The 20878-nt window shown below is 44.8% G+C and overlaps 1 protein-coding gene across 1 annotated transcript in view; it reads right to left on the bottom strand.

Moving 5' to 3' along the window:
- The window catches only part of USP31 (ubiquitin specific peptidase 31), an 88724-nt gene that overhangs the window by 44898 nt on the left and 22948 nt on the right, over positions 1 to 20878 (bottom strand). Inside the window, exons 3-10 of the mRNA XM_056533751.1 lie at positions 19523 to 19611; positions 19269 to 19361; positions 9426 to 9561; positions 7735 to 7879; positions 4171 to 4342; positions 3964 to 4075; positions 2633 to 2727; positions 128 to 205 (exon numbers count right to left, since the gene is read on the bottom strand). Coding sequence (XP_056389726.1) covers positions 128 to 205; positions 2633 to 2727; positions 3964 to 4075; positions 4171 to 4342; positions 7735 to 7879; positions 9426 to 9561; positions 19269 to 19361; positions 19523 to 19611 — 920 coding nt within the window. The remainder of the gene's footprint in view (positions 1 to 127; positions 206 to 2632; positions 2728 to 3963; positions 4076 to 4170; positions 4343 to 7734; positions 7880 to 9425; positions 9562 to 19268; positions 19362 to 19522; positions 19612 to 20878) is intronic.

The raw sequence follows: 20878 nt of genomic DNA, 5'->3' as shown, positions 1-20878 counted from the left end.
TAAATAAATTCATTAATTAAAGGGTTCCCACCCAAAGGAAAATCTTGGGTTTAAAAGGTTTTTATAAAAAGGGTTGTCTTCTTCTTGAGAAAGCCTATTTACAGACTCCATACATTTCTTTACTCACTATTCTTTAGTTTCTCTGTCCCATTCCACCACCAGCTTCACATGGGCTGCCCCACCGATACCACAAGATTTGAGAGCCCTGAAAACAAGCAGAAATATTTAAAAACACAAACATTTTGAGTACATTTTCCTATAATAATATGTAAGAAAGCTGGAGAAGAGCTGGAACGGGCCACATAAGCGAACACTTTTTCTTTGCTTAATGTCGCCTTCTAGTAGCAGCAGCCTATACCCACAGACTTCTGAGTCCTCCAATGACGAGTGAGAAAATGCATTTGCCAAGAATTTACTGCAGCTTTTCTCAACCAGTGTATCTCCATTTATTAAAGGGGGTTACCCAGGAATAGAAAAAAAGCTAATTTTCACCAAAAACAGCGCCACTCCTGTCTTCAGGTTATGTGTGGTATTACAACTTGGCTCCATTCACTTCGATGGAAGTAAGCTGCAATACCACACACAACCTGAGGACAGGTGTGATGCTTTTTTTTTTATTTATTTATTTTTTTTTTTTTTACAGAATATATGACACTAACTTAAACATTAAAAAATCTATAGATACCTGAGTGGAAACGTGAACAGGGCCTTCTGGTATATATACACCGCCATACTCTAAGGCATTGTTTTCCAACCAGGGTACTGCCAGCTGTTGCAAAACTACAACTCTCAGCATGCCCGGACAGCCTGTGGCTGTCCGGGCATGCTGGGAGTTGTAGTTTTGCAACAGCTGAAGGCACACAGGTCGGGAAACACTTGCTGCCACATGTTAGAAATAATTGTGATCGCAACAATACCAGACAATCTGAGCTGTTTAATGATCAATAACAAGGACAATTTAAAGTTAAAGGGGTACTCCGCTAGAAAACATTTTTTTTTTTTAATTAACTGGTGACAAAGTTAAACAGTTTTGTAAATTACTTTAAAAATCTTAATCCTTCCAGTACTTATCAGCTGCTCCACACAAAGTTCTTTCCTTTTTGAATTCCCTTTCTGTCTGACCACAGTGCTCTCTGCTGACACCTCTGTCCATGCCAGGAACTGTCCAGAGCAGGAGAGGTTTGCTATGGGGATTTGCTCCTACTCTGGACAGTTCCTAAAATGGACAGAGGTGTCAGCAGAGAGCTCCGGGGACAGACAGAAAGGAAATTCAAAAAGAAATACAACTTCCTGTGGAGCATACAGCAGCTTATAAGTACTGGAAGGGTTAAGATTTTTTAAATAGAAGTAATTTACAGATCTATTTAACTTTCTGGCACCAGTTGGTTTAAAAAAAATGTTTTCCAGTGGAGTACCCCTTTAATCGGTTTAGATAAAGTTAATTAAAGCAATTAAAAGGACTTTCTTTGAACATTTCCCTATGGTTAGCAAAAGCTATCGATATGGGGTCTGACCATGAGAATGATAGCGCTGAGAGTCAGTACCACGTACGCAATGCTCGGCGTGACTGAAGAGGATGCGGCAATCACTGGAGAGTGAAATCCTCTTCCAAGGATGGATAAACACTGCACAATTAAGAAGTTAGAAATCTCACTGCTGTCAACAGGATTCCGCTGCACAGCGCACACTATGGAATTTCAGTGGCAGAGCTTTCCGCTGCTAAAATTCATCCGGCAAAAGAATAAATGTGTTCATTCTTTCAGCGGAATACATTTCAGTCTATGGGGACCATCAATGTATGTGCGGTCCTAGCACCGAAGTGTGAATCCTGCATTAGGCCATGTTTTCGTGCAACTTTTAGCATTTTTTATTTAAAGGACAACTGCAGCGCAATATACACTTATCCCCTATCTACAAGATACGGGATAAGTGTTTGATCGTGGGGAGTCTGACCATTGGGACCCCCCGAGATCTCCCTAACGGGGCGCCGCCATTAGCGCTCATAGTGAGCGCTAAGGCGCGTAGCGTCGACCTAGAGGTCGACGGTGACGCCCCGTCTCCTCCCCGTCCCCATACAGTTCTATGGGGGAGTCGGGGAGGCACAAACGCTGCCTCCCGGCCTCTCCCATAGAGATGCATGGAGGAGGCGTGCCGACCGCAACGTCATGCTGCGGCAGGCACGCCCCTTGCGCGGGAGAGCGGCGACACAGCCGCGGTCCCGTAGAGGAGATCGTGGGGGGTACCAGCGGTCGGACCCCCCCACGATCAAACACTTATCCCCTATCTTGTAGATAGGGGATAAGTGTATATTAAGCTGCAGTTGTCCTTTAACCCAAAAAAATAAAAAGCCACAAAAAGCCCCTTATTTTCAACTCCCAAGATGCAGTTTTTTGTGTTTTTTTTTTTTTTTTTTTTGGGACACTCAGATAATATTTTGCATAGATAAGGGTACATTTACACATGCTTATTTTGCTACCTGTTGACTTCAATGGGTAAGAAAACCTGCAGCAAAAAAATGCACATTTGAACGTACCCTAATATTAACCGTTGCAGAGGGTCCATGCCATTTAATTCTAAACCCTCATGTCGCCCCTACATGATGCGGGATTAGAAAATCTGAGTTATGAAATACCTTTCAACTGTGGGGTGGCACAGAGGTTTATCTTCCTGAGGTAAGAGGTAAGTTATTCCGACAGCTGTCACCACCCGGAGGCTGAATGGACACACCTAGCGTTTAAAGCATACATAAAACATAAGCAAGGTGTGAACATCTGGTTAACATCTTATATAACAAGTAAACAGAACTGCGTCCCTAATAAACGTCCATCATGATCTGTAATGTAGTGCGATGAGGATAGGAAGCCCATATAACCTGTGAACAGCAAATAATTTGTACCTGTATAGTACAACATCACTGTAAACTAACATGATTCACTCGTGAGATGTATCAGGTTGTTAGGAGATTAGCAGGAAAAAGAAGAAAAAAAAATAGTTTCAAAAGTAACCTACTTGGTAGTCTAAATTAAAAAAAAAAAAAAAAAAAAAAAAACACACTTTTGGCACATTCTATAGACAAAAGTTTTGATTGTTTGGGGTTTGAGTGTTTAGACCCTGACCGATCACTAGAATGAGCGGGAACAGAATAGCGCTGCCGAGCACTTCTCTCCCCGCTCTGTGTCTAGGTGACTAAGACAATCCCCATAGACTTATATTATGCCACTGTCTTGGTCACATGACACAGAGCCAGGAAGGAATGCGTTAACCATGCACTTCTCACCGCACCCTCTAGTGATCAGTCAAAACTTCTGATATGTCTACAGGACCGATCAAAGCTTTTCATCTTCAAAAGGGGTACTCCGCTGCTCAGCGTTTGGAACAAACTGTTCCGAACGCCGGATGTGGGCAGTTTGTGATGTCATTGCCCCGCCCCCTCATGACATCACACCCCGCCCCCTCAATGCAAGTCTATGGGAGGGGGCGTGACAACGTCACGCCCCCTCCCATAGACTTGCATTGAGGGGGTGGGGTGTGACTATGATGTTACGAGTTCCCGGTGCCGGCTCCAGCGTTCTGAACAGTTTGTTCCAAACACTGAGCAGTGGAGTACCCCTTTAAGCGTGAGACAAAGCACTCTCTTTACATACTAGACATAGCATTGCATCTGAAGAGTGAAATGGCGTATCACAGCCTATGTACAAGCGTGGCCCAGTTTTTGGAAATAAAACAAGTAGTACCCTTCTATTTAAGCGTACATCCAGTGAGGACTCAGGCGATACTGCGGACGTGCCCGCCAGTGATGTCCCATGAAAGTCCGGGGGACTTTTACCAAAGCCGTAGATTTTGGCAGCGGTGCAAAACTTTAAAAAACATATATCCTGCCGCCTAATCCATCACTGGATGTAGACTTTAAACACCTAGATACAACACAGACTGTTAATGGGTTAACACGAAGACACCGCTCACCTGAACACATACTGAGGGCCGCAAGTAATACTGCATTTTCTCCAAGATCTCCTTTTGCAGGACGTCCCAGGTGATGTTTCTCTCCAAATGTAAAACAAATGGCTGGCCGAACCTACGGGAAGTCAAAACAAATCGTAAAACATTAGAACGCCCAAATATGGTTAAACAGAAGAGCTGTAGGATGGGCAGCAAGCCTAGCACGCTTACCTCTTGCCATGCTGCCCGCTGTATGACCGGTTACACACCAGGATCACAATGCGATCTCCTACTCCGAACCTATTCATAGAAAGCCGCGTCGAGCTGGAAGAGTAGTGAGAAGACCTATGCTGGTCAAGGCCACCATTCCTTATATAATTCTGGTTATTGTTCACACAGACTCCTGTAAGAAATAAAATGGCCATTATAACTCATCTCATTTATAGAATCGAATGCCGGATAGGACAGAATTGTTTGTCTTATTTTGCCCAGTATAACATGGAGCCTTAGGGTATGGTCACACGGTGGAATACTGCCAGAATATTCTGCACAGACATTCTGCTGCAGCAGAGTCCCATTGATTTTAATGGGGTTCTGCTACACTGTGAACATGGTGGATTTTCAGTGGCAGATGCTTCTGTCTCAGAAATCCCAATTCCCGGTATCCGCAAAAAGAATAAAATTTGTCTATTCTTTCTGTAGATTTTGCTCGGAAATGTATTGCTCTTTATGAGACGGGACATTTCCAAGCAGTCCTAGCACCCGCCATATTATTCAAATTTTCGGCCCTGTGAACATGGCCTTAAATGGGCACTCATTAAAACAAATTTTTGCTATTGCGCTCCTTATAGTAAATAACAAATATGTCTAATGTACTTTGTTTAAAAAAAAAAAATGAAGTTTTCTATGTTCTATGTTTCCATCAGAGAATGCAGTCTGGAGTGCTGAGGGGTGTGTGAAGCCTTAGCCAATCATAGCTCATCTCACACTGAACTGTTCTGGGCTGTGTGTAGCAGAGTGAGGGAGGAAGTTCTCCCCTGTATGGCTTCAGATTATGTCACACCTGCTGGGGAACGCCCCTTCCCCAGTCTGTGAATAGTGATGAGCGGCATTGCCAATATTCAAATTTGCGATATTTCGCAAATATATATAGACGAATATTCGTCCTATATTCCCGAATTTCATGTATTCGTTATATTCGCATATGCGAATATTCGCACATTTGCATATTTGCGGAAGAAAACAGTGAGGGGGTGGGCAACTTTACTATTAGTTGCTAGGGATGTTGTTGATATTGTTGCAAAAGTGAATATTCGTAATTTTGACTATACAGCGAATATATTCGCAATAAAAATTTGAAATGCGAATATTCGCGCACAACATTATCTGTGAATCTGACTGAGAAGAAAACACAGAGCAATATCAAGGTAGAAAACTAAAAAATAATAAAAATAAAGGCAGGTGATGGTTTATCATGATGGAGGCAGTGATCTGGGAGGATTATAAAATGTAACAAGATCATGAGAGGGGCTAATTAAAAAGAATCTCCACCTATCATCATGCAATCATTTTAGGCCCATAATTCTCATCCGATGCAGTCATACCTGGGTCCTATCACCAAAGGCTGTCCAGGCAGAGAGTTGTAGTTTTGTAAGAGCTGGAGGTACACTGATTTGGAAACACTGAGTTAGAGTTTGACTTATCTGATGCAGAGGTCCAAATCCACTACAGAGATAAGAGAAAGGGCAGCGACCAAGGAGCTTTGCAGCTTATTGCACGCGACCTGTTATCCAATGAACTCCAGGGCTGCAACTAATGATTGTTGTCATCGAAAGGTTGGCCGATTATTTCTTTAAATGGGCACGGTCATGAAATCTAAAAATGTATATGCTGTAGTACTTAAGTACTACAACATATCTCTAATATACTTTAATTAAAAAAAGTGATTTTAAACAAGTTTAAAATCACTTTTAAATTCGGCCACTAGGGGTCGCCCTCCTAGTGGCCGAATGCATTCGGCAGTGACGTCACTACTGGATTTCGACTCATTTAAGCCTGGCAATGAGTCGAAATCCAGTCACTGCGGTGCTCGCTCCCACCTGTCAATCAAACAGGCAAGAGCGAGCATGTTGATAGCTGGGGCTGCACGCATTGGCCAGCTCCACTGGCCTCGAGCGAACCCCCGCCCCCGTTACCCTGTCTGGAGGCAGCTCATTGATCCTCCGGTAAGTCTGCACCACTGGAGGAATGGGGTGGATGGGGAGCGGGGTTCGGGAGAGCGCCGCCGCCGCTGCTGCTGCTCCCGAAGTAGCACTGCTGCGCTGGTTAAACAAAGTTATTGTTTTCACCACAGGGTGCCTCCAGCTGTTTCACCACTACAACTCCCAGAATGCCCTGACAGCCAGTAGATGGGAGTTGTAGTGGTGAAACAGCTGGAGGCACCCTGTATAGTGAGCTAAGGGCAGAAATGCCGGCCCCAGCAGGCATCAGTGACGTGGTGCCTGCTGGGGAAGTCTGCCTGGTAGTGAGCACACTACCAGGCAGACAAAAAGGCAAAAACACAAAAAGACAAAAATGTAAAGGCAGGGAGGGGGTTAGGGATAGATGGACAATAGGCAGGGACAGAAAGAAAAAAAAATGGATGGTGGGAGAGTACCTATCATGATCTAAACTCTCCTTAATCCACCCTCCCCCCCAATCTGTCCCTGACTCTCAGACATTATCCCTGTGTTTCTTTTCATTCAAAACCCCCTCTTTCTACCTGATTTATTGTCTTCTTGGCTGCTCATTCAGCCGTCCTAGTGTGAGGGAGGAAGGGGGCGTGGCCCGGCATAGAGGCTGTGAACACAGCATGGCTGGCAGCTCTGAATCTTCTCTCTGTTTACAACTGCATGTGCAGAGTGAAGAAAGATCGGAGCTCAGATAGTAAAATGAATGAGGGCATGCAGTAAGGCAGAGTCAGGAGTATGTCCTGCTGTGCTATGAGCACAGTGCTGGCTCCTACTGCAGACATATTTAGGACTATAAAAAGGGCTTGCGGACAGGACTGGTAGGGAGACCCCTAGTGGTCATTGTTTTCAAAGTGGAAAATTAAATAGAAAGAAGCATATTTTTAATAACATGCAATTGGTAAGTTATTCTGCACCACGTCTGTTTTTTGTTTTTTTTACAGAATATATAATGCGAACCTAAACATTAAAAATCTATAGATACCTGAGTGGAAGCGTGAACAGAGCCTTCTGGTATATTTACACAGCCATACTCTAAAGGCAGTATTTTCCAGCCAGGGTGCCGCCAACTGTTGAAAAACTACAACTCTCAACATACCTGGACAGCCTATGGCTTTCCGGGCATGCTGGGAGTTGTAGTTTAGCAACAGCTGGAGGCATGGCGGCACCCAGGTTAGTAAACACAGCTCTAAGAGCTTGTTTACACTACAGAAATGGTGCAAGGATATTCCATGCAGATTCCGCTTGCCGCAGCCTCCCAATGCTCTTAACTGGGGAAATTACTCACTGACTTTCTCTGGTCTGAACATACCCCAAGGAAAATACGTACACAAAGTATACATATCTATTTTATGTCAGTCGTCCCCCAACCTACGGCTCTACGGCTGTTGCAAAACAAAAACTCCCACCATGCCCGGACAGCTGACCCTAGTGTTGAAAAACAAAGTGTGGAAATACTAAAACTCTCATTGTGCCCAAAGGGGTTGTAGTTTTGCAACAGCTGGAAGTCAAGAGTTGGGGGAACAAGGATACTGACTGTTCTGCACAATGCTGCAAAAATCATTACCTCTCTGGCCTAGGATCCCATCAGAAGTGTAGATCTCTGGGGTCTCAAATGCAAATAGACAGTCACTCTCCTGAATAGTATCCAAGTCATCTGTGTCAGAGAAGGAGCGGTGGAAGCCATCAAAATACATTTCAGTTATTACTATCTGGAGTGAGAAAGAGAGAGAGAGGAGAAGCAAAGATGTGAGACGGGCAGCACATGATACAGAGAGAAGGTGTGACCCTCACAACCCTAGTGTTTGCTGCAGGTAATTACACCCTTTTTATTAAAAACTGTTCATACAATAGAATTTCCAGGAGGAATTCGGTTTACAACAGCCCCCTCCAGAAACAACACTAAAAAGGGGCACGCCGACACAAAAAAGGGGCACGCCGACACTAAAAAGGGGCACGCCGACACTAAAAAGGGGCACGCCGACACTAAAAAGGGGCACGCCGACACTAAAAAGGGGCACGCCGACACTAAAAAGGGGCACGCCGACACTAAAAAGGGGCACGCCGACACAAAAAAAGGGCACGCCGACACTAAAAAGGGGCACGCCGACACAAAAAAAGGGCACGCCGACACTGAATCCCAATGAAATCAGCTGCAAGCAGAATCCACACAGAATTTCCACGCCAAGTTTTCTTAGTGTAAACAGGCCCTAAAAGGGGTACTCCGCCTCTAGAAATCATATCCATTATCCAAAAGAATAGGTGATAAGATGTCTGATCACGGGTGTTCAGCCGCTGGAACCCACTACGATTTCTGACCCGGCACCCTGGCGTTCTGAACATTTTTGTTTTGTTTAGGCGACTTATGTCACGTCTCCTATATTGATGTCTATGGGAGGGGACATTATCACAGCAGTCCCGCCCCCTCCTAGAGAGATATATAGGGGGGTGTGACATCACAACCACGGCTGCCTGAAACCGGTGTTCTGAACATAAAATGTTCAGAACACCGGGATCCCATGATGGAGATCGCGGGGGTCCTAGACATCTTAAAACGAATGTACTTGGAGATATTATGGCTCCATATAACCTTACACAGAGCCACAATACCACACCCACATACTTCAACGCATCCGGTTTAAAATGAATCATATTACTCGTTGGTGAAGTACAGTGCACAGTGAAGAAATGTTATGTTAATATATTTATCTATTACATTTTGCGACTATAAAAATAAATGACCAACATCGTCATTTTTATTTCTTTTTTCTTAATACGCTGGTCTTAATTTAACTTCAGTATACTTTAGATTAGGTGGTGCAGGCTTCTTAAAAGAAAAGCACCTGAAACTCTATGGGAGGCCAAGCCCCCTGCTAAAGTCGACAAACTTTTACTTGTCACTTTTAAAAGAGAACGAAAGAGGTAAAAAATTTCAAAAAGATCACACACATTTTAGCATTAATACATGTGCGCCAAAATTTCCTTTTTACTTTTTCTAAAGAGCTTATCACCCCTAGTGAGTTTATCTCCAAACTGTGTACGTCCAGCTGTTGCAAAACTACAACGGCTGTCCGGGCATGCTTGGTGTTGTAGTTTTGCAACAGCTGGAGGCACACTGGTTGGAGACCACTGCACTGGCGTTTTACTGGGCAGAGGTTATGGACCTGTAACTGTGCAGGGAGTGAAGCAAAGAGATAATATAAATATATGTCTTCATTGATTTAACAGCCAAGACCCTTCATGCGTGGCTTCTCTTACCTGATCTGTAGGAATCTTAGTCTCCATCGATATGGCTTCCCGCAAACGCACCACATTTCCAGACAAGGGAACAGCGACTCCAATACGCATACAGTGCGAGCACTTCCCCTGATAAACCACAGTCACATAGAGAGGCCTACGGACGGACAGAAGGAGGGGGGGAAATTAAATAAGTATAAATTTGCTAACACTTGTACAAAACACCAACAGAATAGTATAAGGGTGCGTTCACACGGCCGTCTGTCCCTGGTTTTTTATCCAAAGGAAAGGATCGCAGCACACATGGAAGTTGAAATAAAGTGCGGTGTTTATTGCATCCTCACTACATAAAGTGCGACATTTCTGAGGCCTCTCGCCTCCTTTCTCAAGCAGGCCTCAGAAATGTCGCACTTTATGTAGTGAGGATGCAATTAACACCGCACTTTATTTGAATCTCCATGTGTGCTGCGATCCTTTCCTTTGGATTGATGCTGCGATCCCCTGACCAGGAACCCGATGATGGCGTGCACCTTATACTTTTTTTTGATCTTGGCGGATGTTCTGCTCGTTAGGACTTCTGTTTTTTTTTTATCCCTGTTTCGGTTTGCGTTCTTGCAGGCTGTAAACTAATTAAAAACTGCTTTAAAAATAAAATAAATCACATTCATGTCAATGGGATTTTTTTTTTTACAATCCGTTTACAGCAGTCCCTCAAGTTACAATATTAATTGGTTCCAGGACGACCATTGTATGTTGAAACTAATGTATGTTGAGACCATAACTCTATGGAAACCTGGTAATTGGTTCTGAAGCCACCAAAATGTCATCCAAAAAATAGGAAAAAGCGAGGATTAAAGAAAAATAAGTAGATAACTAATATAGATAAAAGAAAGAAAGAAAGATCTGCTGGAATCTGTAAATCACTGTCTATTTCAGTGTTTTCCAACAGGGTGCCTCCAGATGTTGCAAAAGTACAACTCTCAGCATGCCCGGACAGCCTTTGGCTGTCCGGGCATGCTGGGAGTTGTAGTTTTGCAACAGCTGGAGGCACCCTGGTTGGAAAACACTGAAATAGACAGATTTACAAAAGCTTCTTCAGGGTCCTGTACAGTACACGAAATGTCTTAAAAAAAGTAAAACGGAGCCCCCCTTACTTAACCCTGGCATAGGTTAAAATTAGTAGAGAACATGTAATACCTCCCTGTAATGTAGGGGGCGCTACCAGACAGGAATTCAGTGCATGCACTTTAGGAATACAGGGGTTTTACCAGTGAATGCCCATTCTGATTGGTCGGTTCTTGCAGCCATTGACATGTTTTGCAGATTCCATAGCATTGTATGTTGAGTCTGATTTCAAGTTACATTGGTCCAGAAAATATAATTGTATGTTGAAACTATTGTATGTTGAGGCCATTGTAAGTTGAGGGATCACTGTACATCCATTTGTACCCGTCTGCGCTCATTTCCGTTTTTTTGACGGCAGAGAAAACGGCACATGCAGTATTTTTTTCTTCAGTCAAAAAAATAACAATTGAAGAAAAAACGGATACAGAAAATGTAACATTGAAGTCTATGGAAAACGGATGAGCCTTTAATGTCATCCCTTTGCATCCGTTTTTTTCAATGCGTTTTTTCTTCTGAGCATGCTCAGAACAAAAAAAAATGTATTTTTTTTTTTTGGGTTAATTAACTGAACAATAACGGATCCAAAGGGATATAAACGGATACCATCCGTTTGCATCCGCTATTGTCCATTTTTATTTTTGACGGGAGAAGAAAGGGACGGGTCTGGACGGCCGTGTGAACGCAGCCTTATACATGGTCAATATACTACTGCAGGAAGAACGGCATAGTTATAAGTATATGAGCGAACTTACAGTAAATTCGATTCGTCACGAACTTCTCGGCTCGGCAGTTGATGCCTTTTCCTGCATAAATTAGTTCAGCTTTCCGGTGCTCCGGTGGGCTGGAAAAGGTGGATACATTCCTAGGAAAGAGTCTCCTAGGACTGTATCCACCTTTTCCAGCCCACGGGAGCACCGGAAAGCTGAACTAATTTACGCAGGAAAAGTCATCAACTGCCGAGCCGAGAAGTTCGCGACGAATCGGATTTACTGTAAGTTCGCTCAATCTCTAGTTATAAGACAAGATGCCCCATTATTGCAATTTTACAATAATGCAGTAAAACAGCTAATAGGCACATAATATGCAGCTAAGTGACTACAAAACACCTCTAATGCAGCCCCCAAATTTGAGTCACTTCACTTTGTGTTATCAGACACTAAACTGACCATACAAAATTCCGTAAAGCAACAGTCTCCAACCTGTGGCTATGAAGCTGTTGCAAAACTACAACTCCCAGCATGCCCTGACAGCCGAGAATTTTAGTTATGCAACAGCTGGAGGGCCTCAGGCTGGGGAACATCACTGCACAGAACAGAGTTCAAAAACCGCGGACATCTGGAGCCGGGTGCAGAAAGAAGACGGCATGTACCAGCCTCAGAAAAGATGAAGCATCTGCAGAATCGGGGGTGAAAACACATAATCTGCTTACACAACGGATCAGTGTTGTATCCGGGAAATACAATGTCTCAGCCGCATTCATTAGGTTAATACCTGAATTACAGATTTACTTAAATCTGATCTAATCTTTATCCTTAAAGGGTCATTTGTATCTCTGCCCTCCGGAACCCTCGCACCAATCCTGAGAGTAAAGGAGGGGTTCTCATGCTAATTCTCTGCATTAGAGTCTAGAGCAGTGTTTACGCCTCCAGCTGTTGCAAAACTACAACTCCCAGCATGCCCGGACAGCCAAAGGCTGTCCGGGCATGCTGGGAGTTATAGTTTTGCAACAGCTGGAAGCACGCTAGTTAGGAAAAACTTCACCCGGCTGTAACTCACGTCATGTCTCAGGACTAAGACCTGATGCGATCTACATTTATTAAATGTCAAAAGGTTTAAGGATTTCAAGCGTACCCGTCAGATCGAACAGAAATTTTTTTTTTTTATATATCACTCGGTACCTAATCCTGACCATGTACATCTAATTTTTATGTGTCTAGCACCTTTATTTATTTTTTAATTACACTTAATTTAGCTCACTAGTCTGAATTCCCAAAGGGAGGGGGTGTGGCCTCACTGTGCAGGTCTCCGCCCCCTCCCTCAGTATGTTGTCTGCTCACATCTCCCCTAGCATTAGCAGAACTACAACTCCCAGCTTGTCCTCACTGACAGTGGGAGGAGTTTTCCTCCAGCTCTGAGTCCTGCGCTCACAGCTGTCAATTAAGGAAGTGTGTCCATGACATAGGTGATGATGTATGGACACAGCAGGACTAGTATGTGTCCAAGCAGGCAGGGGGGGGGGGGGGGGGGGGCAGTTGTTTGACTGGATTTTTCAGTATGAAATACTGAAAATTCTAATGAAAGCAATTGCAAAACCTATTGGTTCTACATGCTTTACAACATATCACAAGTGTTTGTATCTGACAGTGCACATTTAAGGCACAAGCCAATTCTGGCTTTAAGTGAAGAGTTCGACTAAGGTGCAGTTTTCAGTGGGACTGGCCGACTATAGTGTGCACAATGTAGTCAGCTGCCTCCAGAGAAATCTGGCACCGGCCTACCTCCCCCTCCATTCAAAACCCACCGCTTGAGAATTGGACAAAGTCATGAGCCAAATGAAAGTTCGGATAACAGCTATGTAAGACGTACGGGCAGATTTAGGGCCTATTCACACGTACAGCATTCTGCGCAGATTTGATGCGCAGGATTTCAAGCTGTGTTCAGTTTACATTGAAATCTGCAGCAGAAAATCCTGCGCATCAAATCTGCACAGAATACTGTACGTGTGAATAGACCATTAAGAACTGTTTAAAAGGGTAACTCCGGTACGTAACAACTTACAACCCCGATCCACAGGATAGGGGATAAGTGTCTGATCCCGGGGGCCCGGCCGCTGGGACCCCCAGTGCGCCGGTTGTCTCCATGCAATGAGAAACCACATGTACAAAAAGATATATTCAACAAGGTGCAAGTTAGTCACTTTAGTGAAACATTACGGACGCGGCATGTACTTGGAAATCCACTGCGCCAGCCAGAGCTTTAAATGTCCTCTTTGTCGTTCGTCCAGCCTCTCCTTTGGGCATGAGAAATGAGCTTGTCGGCAACGTTGCGTCCGTAATGTTTCACTAAAGCGACCATCATGCACCTGGTTGAATATATCTTTTTGCACATGTGATGATACTAAAACCAGTTTTTGTACTAAAGAGTAATGAAGATAAAGCATTGAATTATAAGAAAATCCTTTCTGTGTCGGTGTAATGCTTGCTATTAGAGATGAGCGAACTTACAGTAAATTCGATTTGTCACGAACTTCTCGGCTCGGCAGTTGATGACTTATACTGCGTAAATTAGTTCAGCCTTCAGGTGCTCCCGTGGGCTGGAAAAGGTGGATACATTCCTAGGAAAGAGTCTCCTAGGACTGTATCCACCTTTTCCAGCCCACGGGAGCACCGGAAAGCTGAACTAATTTATGCAGGAAAAGGCATCAACTGCCGAGCCGAGAAGTTCGTGACGAATCAAATTTACTGTAAGTTCGCTCATCTCTACTTGCTATGCATGGACTTTTGTACTGGAGCTGAGGGGAGGCTTCAAGTGTACACATTACACCCAGCGTGCTGAACATACACCCATCCTTGTTTTTTGTACTCTACACAGCATTTTCTGTGTTGACATAGACATAGCCCTACATATACCGTATTTTTCGCCGTATAAGACGCACTTTTTCTTCCCCAAAACTGGGGGAGGAAAAGTTGGTGCATCTTATACGGCGAATACACACCTATCGGGACGGTCCCTGCAGCCATCAACGGCCAGGACCCGCGGCTAATACAGGATATCACCGATCGCGTTGATGCCCTGTATTAACCCTTCAGACTCGGCGATCAAAGCTGACCGCCGCGTCTGAAGCGAAAGTCGGGCTGTTCGGGACCGCCGCGGTGAAATCGCGGCATCCCGAACAGCTTACAGGACACCGGGAGGGACCTTACCTGCCGCCTCGGTGTCTGCTCCGTGCCGGGATCCCCTGCATGGCCGGCGCTCTCCTTCAACGTCATCACGTCGTCGCGCATGCCGTCCCGTCATCTAATAGGAGCGGCATGCGTAGCGACGTGATGATGGCGACAGAGAGCGTAGATCCCGGGGAAGAAGTCGTCCGGAGCGTCGGGGACACCCCGGGGACGCGGCGACAGCGATGGAGCGACATCCAGGGCAGCGGTGACGGGTCCGGAGCGGCGGGGACAGGTGAGTATTACCTCCTATACCAGTGGTCTTCAACCTGCGGACCTCCAGATGTTGCAAAACTACAACTCCCAGCATGCCCGGACAGCCAACGGCTGTCCGGGAATGCTGGGAGTTGTAGTTTTGCAACATCTGGAGGTCCGCAGGTTGAAGATCACTGTTGGGTGCAGAATCTTTTTTTTCTAGATTTTGCACCTTTAAAATTGGGTGCGTCTTATATGCCGGTGCGTTCTATAGGGCGAAAAATACGGTGTGTGTGTGTGTGATAGATATTATATATATATATTATATATATATATATATATATATATATATATATATATATATATATATATATATATATATATATAAAAAAACGCAAAACAGCTCATCACACCCCTTCACAACCACAATCAGCTTTGGCTCCAGTTACAAAGTCTCAGATACCGATTGGGCTTTATGCCAAACCAGAATTCTGCCCAGAAGGGAAGAGGACCCATCTGCAGACAGCTGTTTCGGGTTGATTGCCCCTCGTCAGTACAGAGCAGGGTGTTCTGGCTTGGCTGGTGAGAGGCCTGTGGACAAGGAAAAAGTATTCTCCTTAGGGAGGAGCACCGCTTTCGGTGTATAAAGATTCAAAGAAGGCCATTAGACCCTCTGGAAAGCCCGAAAAGTGCTAAAGGCGTTCTTTGAATCTCCATACACCGGAAGCGGTGCTCCTCCCTAAGGAGAATTCTTATCCCTTTTTCTATGTGTGTGTGTATATTATATATATATATATATATATATATATATATATATATATGTGCACATTTTTAAAGGGATTATACAACGTTTTTGATATTTGAAATGTACTTCTAGTTATCTGCAAACTGATCTTCAGGGAAGATGTGAGTCCATGTCGGGCGGTCTGGTTGCTGAGGCAACTGTACAACTTCCAGCGAGTTTCATGCATTAATCCTATTAATTAGAGACAGAACTGTGCAAAAAACCTTCAGGCGTTGCACTGTTGCCTTGGCAACACAACCACAGCAGCGCTGACTTGCGTCTCTCCATGCGTATGTATGGGGGTCATGGTGGGATGAAGCTTTCCAGTTGGATTCGGTTGCTCATGTTTCCTCCAAACTGCAAGTGTGCGCAGAGCGTATACAGTGCCATATGGAGGTCACGTGTACATATAGGTCAGTATTGAAGTTGCAGACTAGAGCTCTGCATGGGACCATTTGTTTATTTTTTTAATCCTGCTCTCGATGAAACTCTGACCATTACGACCTTCTCCCATAAGGGGACTGTCCCACTCTTACAATGTGTCATATCCCGCCTGCTCCAGACACTAGGGTGCAATGCTCTGCAACCCCTACCACTAATATTGTAATATACAGACACTAGGGTGCAATGCTCTGCACCCCCTACCACTTATATAGGAATATGCAGACACTAGGGTGCAATGCTCTGCACCCCCTACCACTTATATAGGAATATTCAGACACTAGGGTGCAATGCTATGCACCCCCTACCACTTATATAGCAATATACAGACACTAGGGTGTAATGCTCTGCACCCCCTACCACTTATATAGGAATATTCAGACACTAGGGTGCAATGCTCTGCACCCCCAACCACTTATATAGGAATATTCAGACACTAGGGTGCAATACTCTGCACCCCCTACCACTTATATAGAAATATTCAGACACTAGGGCGCAATGCTCTGCACCCCCTACCACTTATATAGGAATATTCAGACACTAGGGTGCAATACTCTGCACCCCCTACCACTTATATAGAAATATTCAGACACTAGGGCGCAATGCTCTGCACCCCCTACCACTTATATAGGAATATTCAGACACTAGGGTGCAATGCTCTGCACCCCCTACCACTTATATAGGAATATTCAGACACTAGGGTGCAATGCTCTGCACCCCTACCACTTATATAGGAATATTCAGACACTAGGGTGCAATGCTCTGCACCCCTACCACTTATATAGCAATATACAGACACTAGGGTGCAATGCTCTGCACCCCTCTACAACTTATATAGGAATATTCAGACACTAGGGTGCAATGCTCTGCACCCCCAACCACTTATATAGGAATATTCAGACACTAGGGTGCAATACTCTGCACCCCCTACCACTTATATAGGAATATTTAGACACTAGGGTGCAATGCTCTGCACCCCCTACCACTTATATAGGAATATTTAGACACTAGGGTGCAATGCTCTGCACCCCCTACCACTTATATAGGAATATTCAGACACTAGGGTGCAATACTCTGCACCCCCTACCACTTATATAGCAATATACAGACACTAAGGTGCAATGCTCTGCACCCCCTACCACTTATATAGGAATATTCAGACACTAGGGTGCAATGATCTGCACTCCCTACCACTTATATAAGAATATTTAGACACTAGGGTGCAATGATCTGCACTCCCTACCACTTATATAGGAATATTTAGACACTATGATGTAATGCACTGCACCCCCTAACCACTCAAAGGAATATACAGACACTAGGGTGTAATGCTCTGCACCCTCATATGAAGGTATAGAGCACTGCACCCAAATGTCTGTAAATTGCTACACACACAGGGGTACGAGCAGAGCATTGCACCCTAGTGTCTGTACATTCCTACCCACATGGTGGTATGAGCAGAGCATTGCACCCTCGTGTCTGTACATTCCTACCCACATGGTGGTATGAGCAGAGCATTGCACCCTCGTGTGTATACATTCCTATACACATGGGAGTATGAGCGGAGCACTGATTGCATGCTAGTCACTCTCTGGAATGGCCGTCATAAGTACTAAATGCGACGCACCACGCCAAGCAGCACATCATCTCCAGTCCACAGGTGGAGAAGAAAGGCTGCGCAATGATTTCAGCACCAAGCATGATGCAGGGCGAGCACTGGGACTCAGGACGGGAGAGAACTAAGGTTATAAAGGGTGGGTCTGCAGATAAGGAGTGCACCAGATTTGTGTGACCCATAGGTATAGTGCCTGACCGCCAGTATGTATCACCTGTACGTTTTGAATTGGGTCTTGCGGGATCCCAATCTCGATGCAGGGCTTTACTGCAATCATCCTATGCTCTAACTTATAGTGCCTGTTTAAAGGGGGATTTTCATTATTTTTTTTTTTTTTTTTAAGTTATCCTCGATCCCCAGGGGCACAACTAGCAGAATTGTTGGGACCCAAAGATAAAGGATGAATGAATGACTAGCCAGACACGAGCAGTGGGTTCTGTTTATTTAGGGGCACAATGGTCAGACTCCCCCCAATCCACTAGTACAGTGGTCTACAAACTGTGGACTGCCAACTGTTGCAAAACTACAACTTCCAGCATGCCTGGACAGCCGTTGGCTGTCCGGGCATGTTGGGAGTTGTAGTTTTGCAACGGCTCAGGGTCCACAGTTTAAGACCTAGGCACTGATGGATAAGAGGATAACTTTCCAAAACTTACTACAATAGGACAAAAGGAATCATAGGCGCATGGCGGTATGGAACATTACAGATATCTTTGTGCACAGTATTATGGATCTGGTCCAGCCCTAAATGCTTAGCGCGGCCATATACACAAGGCTTATACAGTGATCCCTCAACATAGAATGGTCTTTTCTGGACCATTGTAACTTGAAACCAGACTCACCATACAATGTACAGACAGTCCAGATCTGTGAAACGTGCCAATGGCTGGAAGAACCGACCAATCAGAATGGGCATTCACTGGTAAAACACCTGTATTACTAAAGTGTATGCACTGACTGGTGTCTGGTAGCGCCCCCTACAGTACAGGGAGGTATTACATGTTCTATATACTCTTTACCTGTATTACTGAAGTGTATGCACTGACTGGTATCTAGTAGCGCCCCCTACAGTACAGGGAGGTATTACATGTTCTGTACTCTTTACCTGTATTACTGAAGTGTATGCACTGACTGGTGTTTGGTAGCACCCCCTACAGTACAGGGAGCTATTACATGTTCTGTACTCTTTACCTGTATTACTAAAGTGCATGCACTGACTGGTGTCTGGTAGCGCCCCCTACAGTACAGGGAGGTATTACATGTTCTGTACTCTTTACCTGTACCAGGGTTAGCTGCTCCTTTGGACACCAGGTGAGGGCGGCTCCATGTTACTTTTTTAGAACACTGTTCTGTACAGGACCCTGAAGAGGCTCCTGTCCTCTACATACACAGTGATTACAGCTCCCAGCAGATCTTTCTTACTTTTATATGTAAGGATTTGCTTTATCTATATTAATTATCTACTTATTTTTCTTTAATCCTCACTTTTTCCTATTTTTGGATGACATTTTGGGGCTTCAGAACCAATTACCAGGTTTCCATAGAGTTACGGTCTCAGTATAAAATGGTTTCAAAATACAATAGTTGTCCTGTAACTAATTAATATTGTAACTTGAGGGACCACTGTGCCTGTATGTATTAGCAATATGGGTCAACAACAACAACAGGCTTCAAATGTCAACAGGAAAAATAGTGAACACCCCTGCAGTCGTCGGACATAATGCCGCCATATCTGTCACATGTGAAGGTCAGGTTATTCTTACCGTGTATGAGGCAAGGGGATTGGTAAAGAGATGCAGAGGAAAGGGTCAAAAGTGTTACTCTGTTTCTGACAATGGGGGCACGTCAAGGAGGACCTACAAGGAAAGTTAACAGTGAAAGCAATAGACAATGCATTAGAACGGAGCTGAGAGAACGAGCGCTGGGTGAGACAAGGACAACAAATACGAGACACTGATTATCACCATGGTTATTACAAATACTGCAACACTTGTTATAGGGGCAGAATACACAATACCTATACTGAGCTTGAAAGAGTTCCTGAACAAAGGTCCCGCTGGTTGGAAAAGGTGGACCCTCTCCGGTCAGATCTTCCTCCACTGGGGGCTGTAAAAAGAGAATATTTAGTCAGAACATCCACCGATAACCATAAAGACTAACGCTCATATACAAGACACCCAAATAAAGTTGTTCATCGCGTTGTCAATTGGTCCAGTCCAGAAGGATGGGCAAGCCATGTGTATGGACCTTGTACGACAGCACAGACTATTGGACTTCTACACTATGGAGCCACAGGATGTCAGGGCCTGATAGATGTTGTGGTTTTGCAGCTGAAGAAGGCACAAAGGTTGGGGAACACAGGCTGAGAAAATATCCCCATAATATATAATCCTGATGAAAACTTTACCATAGGAAACTCTGTATGACTCCACAGTAAAGAGCTATGGTACGACCTCAGACGTTTATAAATGCTGTGTTATGGCGCCACACAACTACGAACTTTGACATGTCCTAAAAAGTTTTTATCAGACAGGGCCTGTGTGTTCAGATCCGGACTGCTCAGAAGATCTGAACGCTTTCCGTCTATGAAACCAAGACCGTCACATAGACTTTCATTATGAGACAGGCTCATTCATGTAATTTTACCAATTGGGGACGCAGGGCGTACGCCCCCCCTCCCCCCATCCCCAAGTCCTTAAAGGACATCTGCAGCAAAAAACAACTAATCCCCTATTCCTCCCCCCCCCCCCCCCCCGACGATCTCCTGCACAGGGCCACGGCTCTCCCGTGCAGGAGGCGTGCCGGCCGCAACATGACGTCATGGCCGACACGCCTCCTCCATGTAGTTCTATGGGAAAGGTGGGGAGGCAGCATTCGTGCCTCCCCACCTCTCCCATAGAACTGTATAGCGAGAGGGTGTGGAGGGGCGTACCGTACGGGTGTACACGCATTAGCTGCTCACAGAGTGGCAATGTGGGGCCCCGTGCAGGAGATCACAGGGAGTCCCAGTGGTTGGACCCCCCTCAAACACTTTATGCTGCAGATGTCCTTTAAGAACTCACGAGCAGAGAACGGTTTAAACCCGGTGGGACCAGACTGCTATCAGCAGCCAGGACCCAGGGTTAATGCCGGGCATCACCCCTTTAGGCGCAGTGATCAAAGTTGATCGTGGTGTCTAAAATGAAAATGAAAGAATCCCGGTCAGCTGAGAGGACGGCAAGAGGGCATTAACCTGGCTCCTCGTCGTCTGATCAGCGTTCTATTGCTCCAAGCCTGCCATGCAGGCTAGAGCAGCAGAGCACCGATAACACTGATCAATGCTATGATATGGCATAGCATTGATCAGTATATTCAGTCAGAAGATTGCATGGTA

This window comes from Hyla sarda, chromosome 8 (genome assembly GCF_029499605.1).
Source record: "Hyla sarda isolate aHylSar1 chromosome 8, aHylSar1.hap1, whole genome shotgun sequence".
NCBI classification, from domain to species: Eukaryota; Metazoa; Chordata; class Amphibia; order Anura; family Hylidae; genus Hyla; species Hyla sarda.
This window is presented reverse-complemented; position numbering and strand designations above follow the sequence as displayed.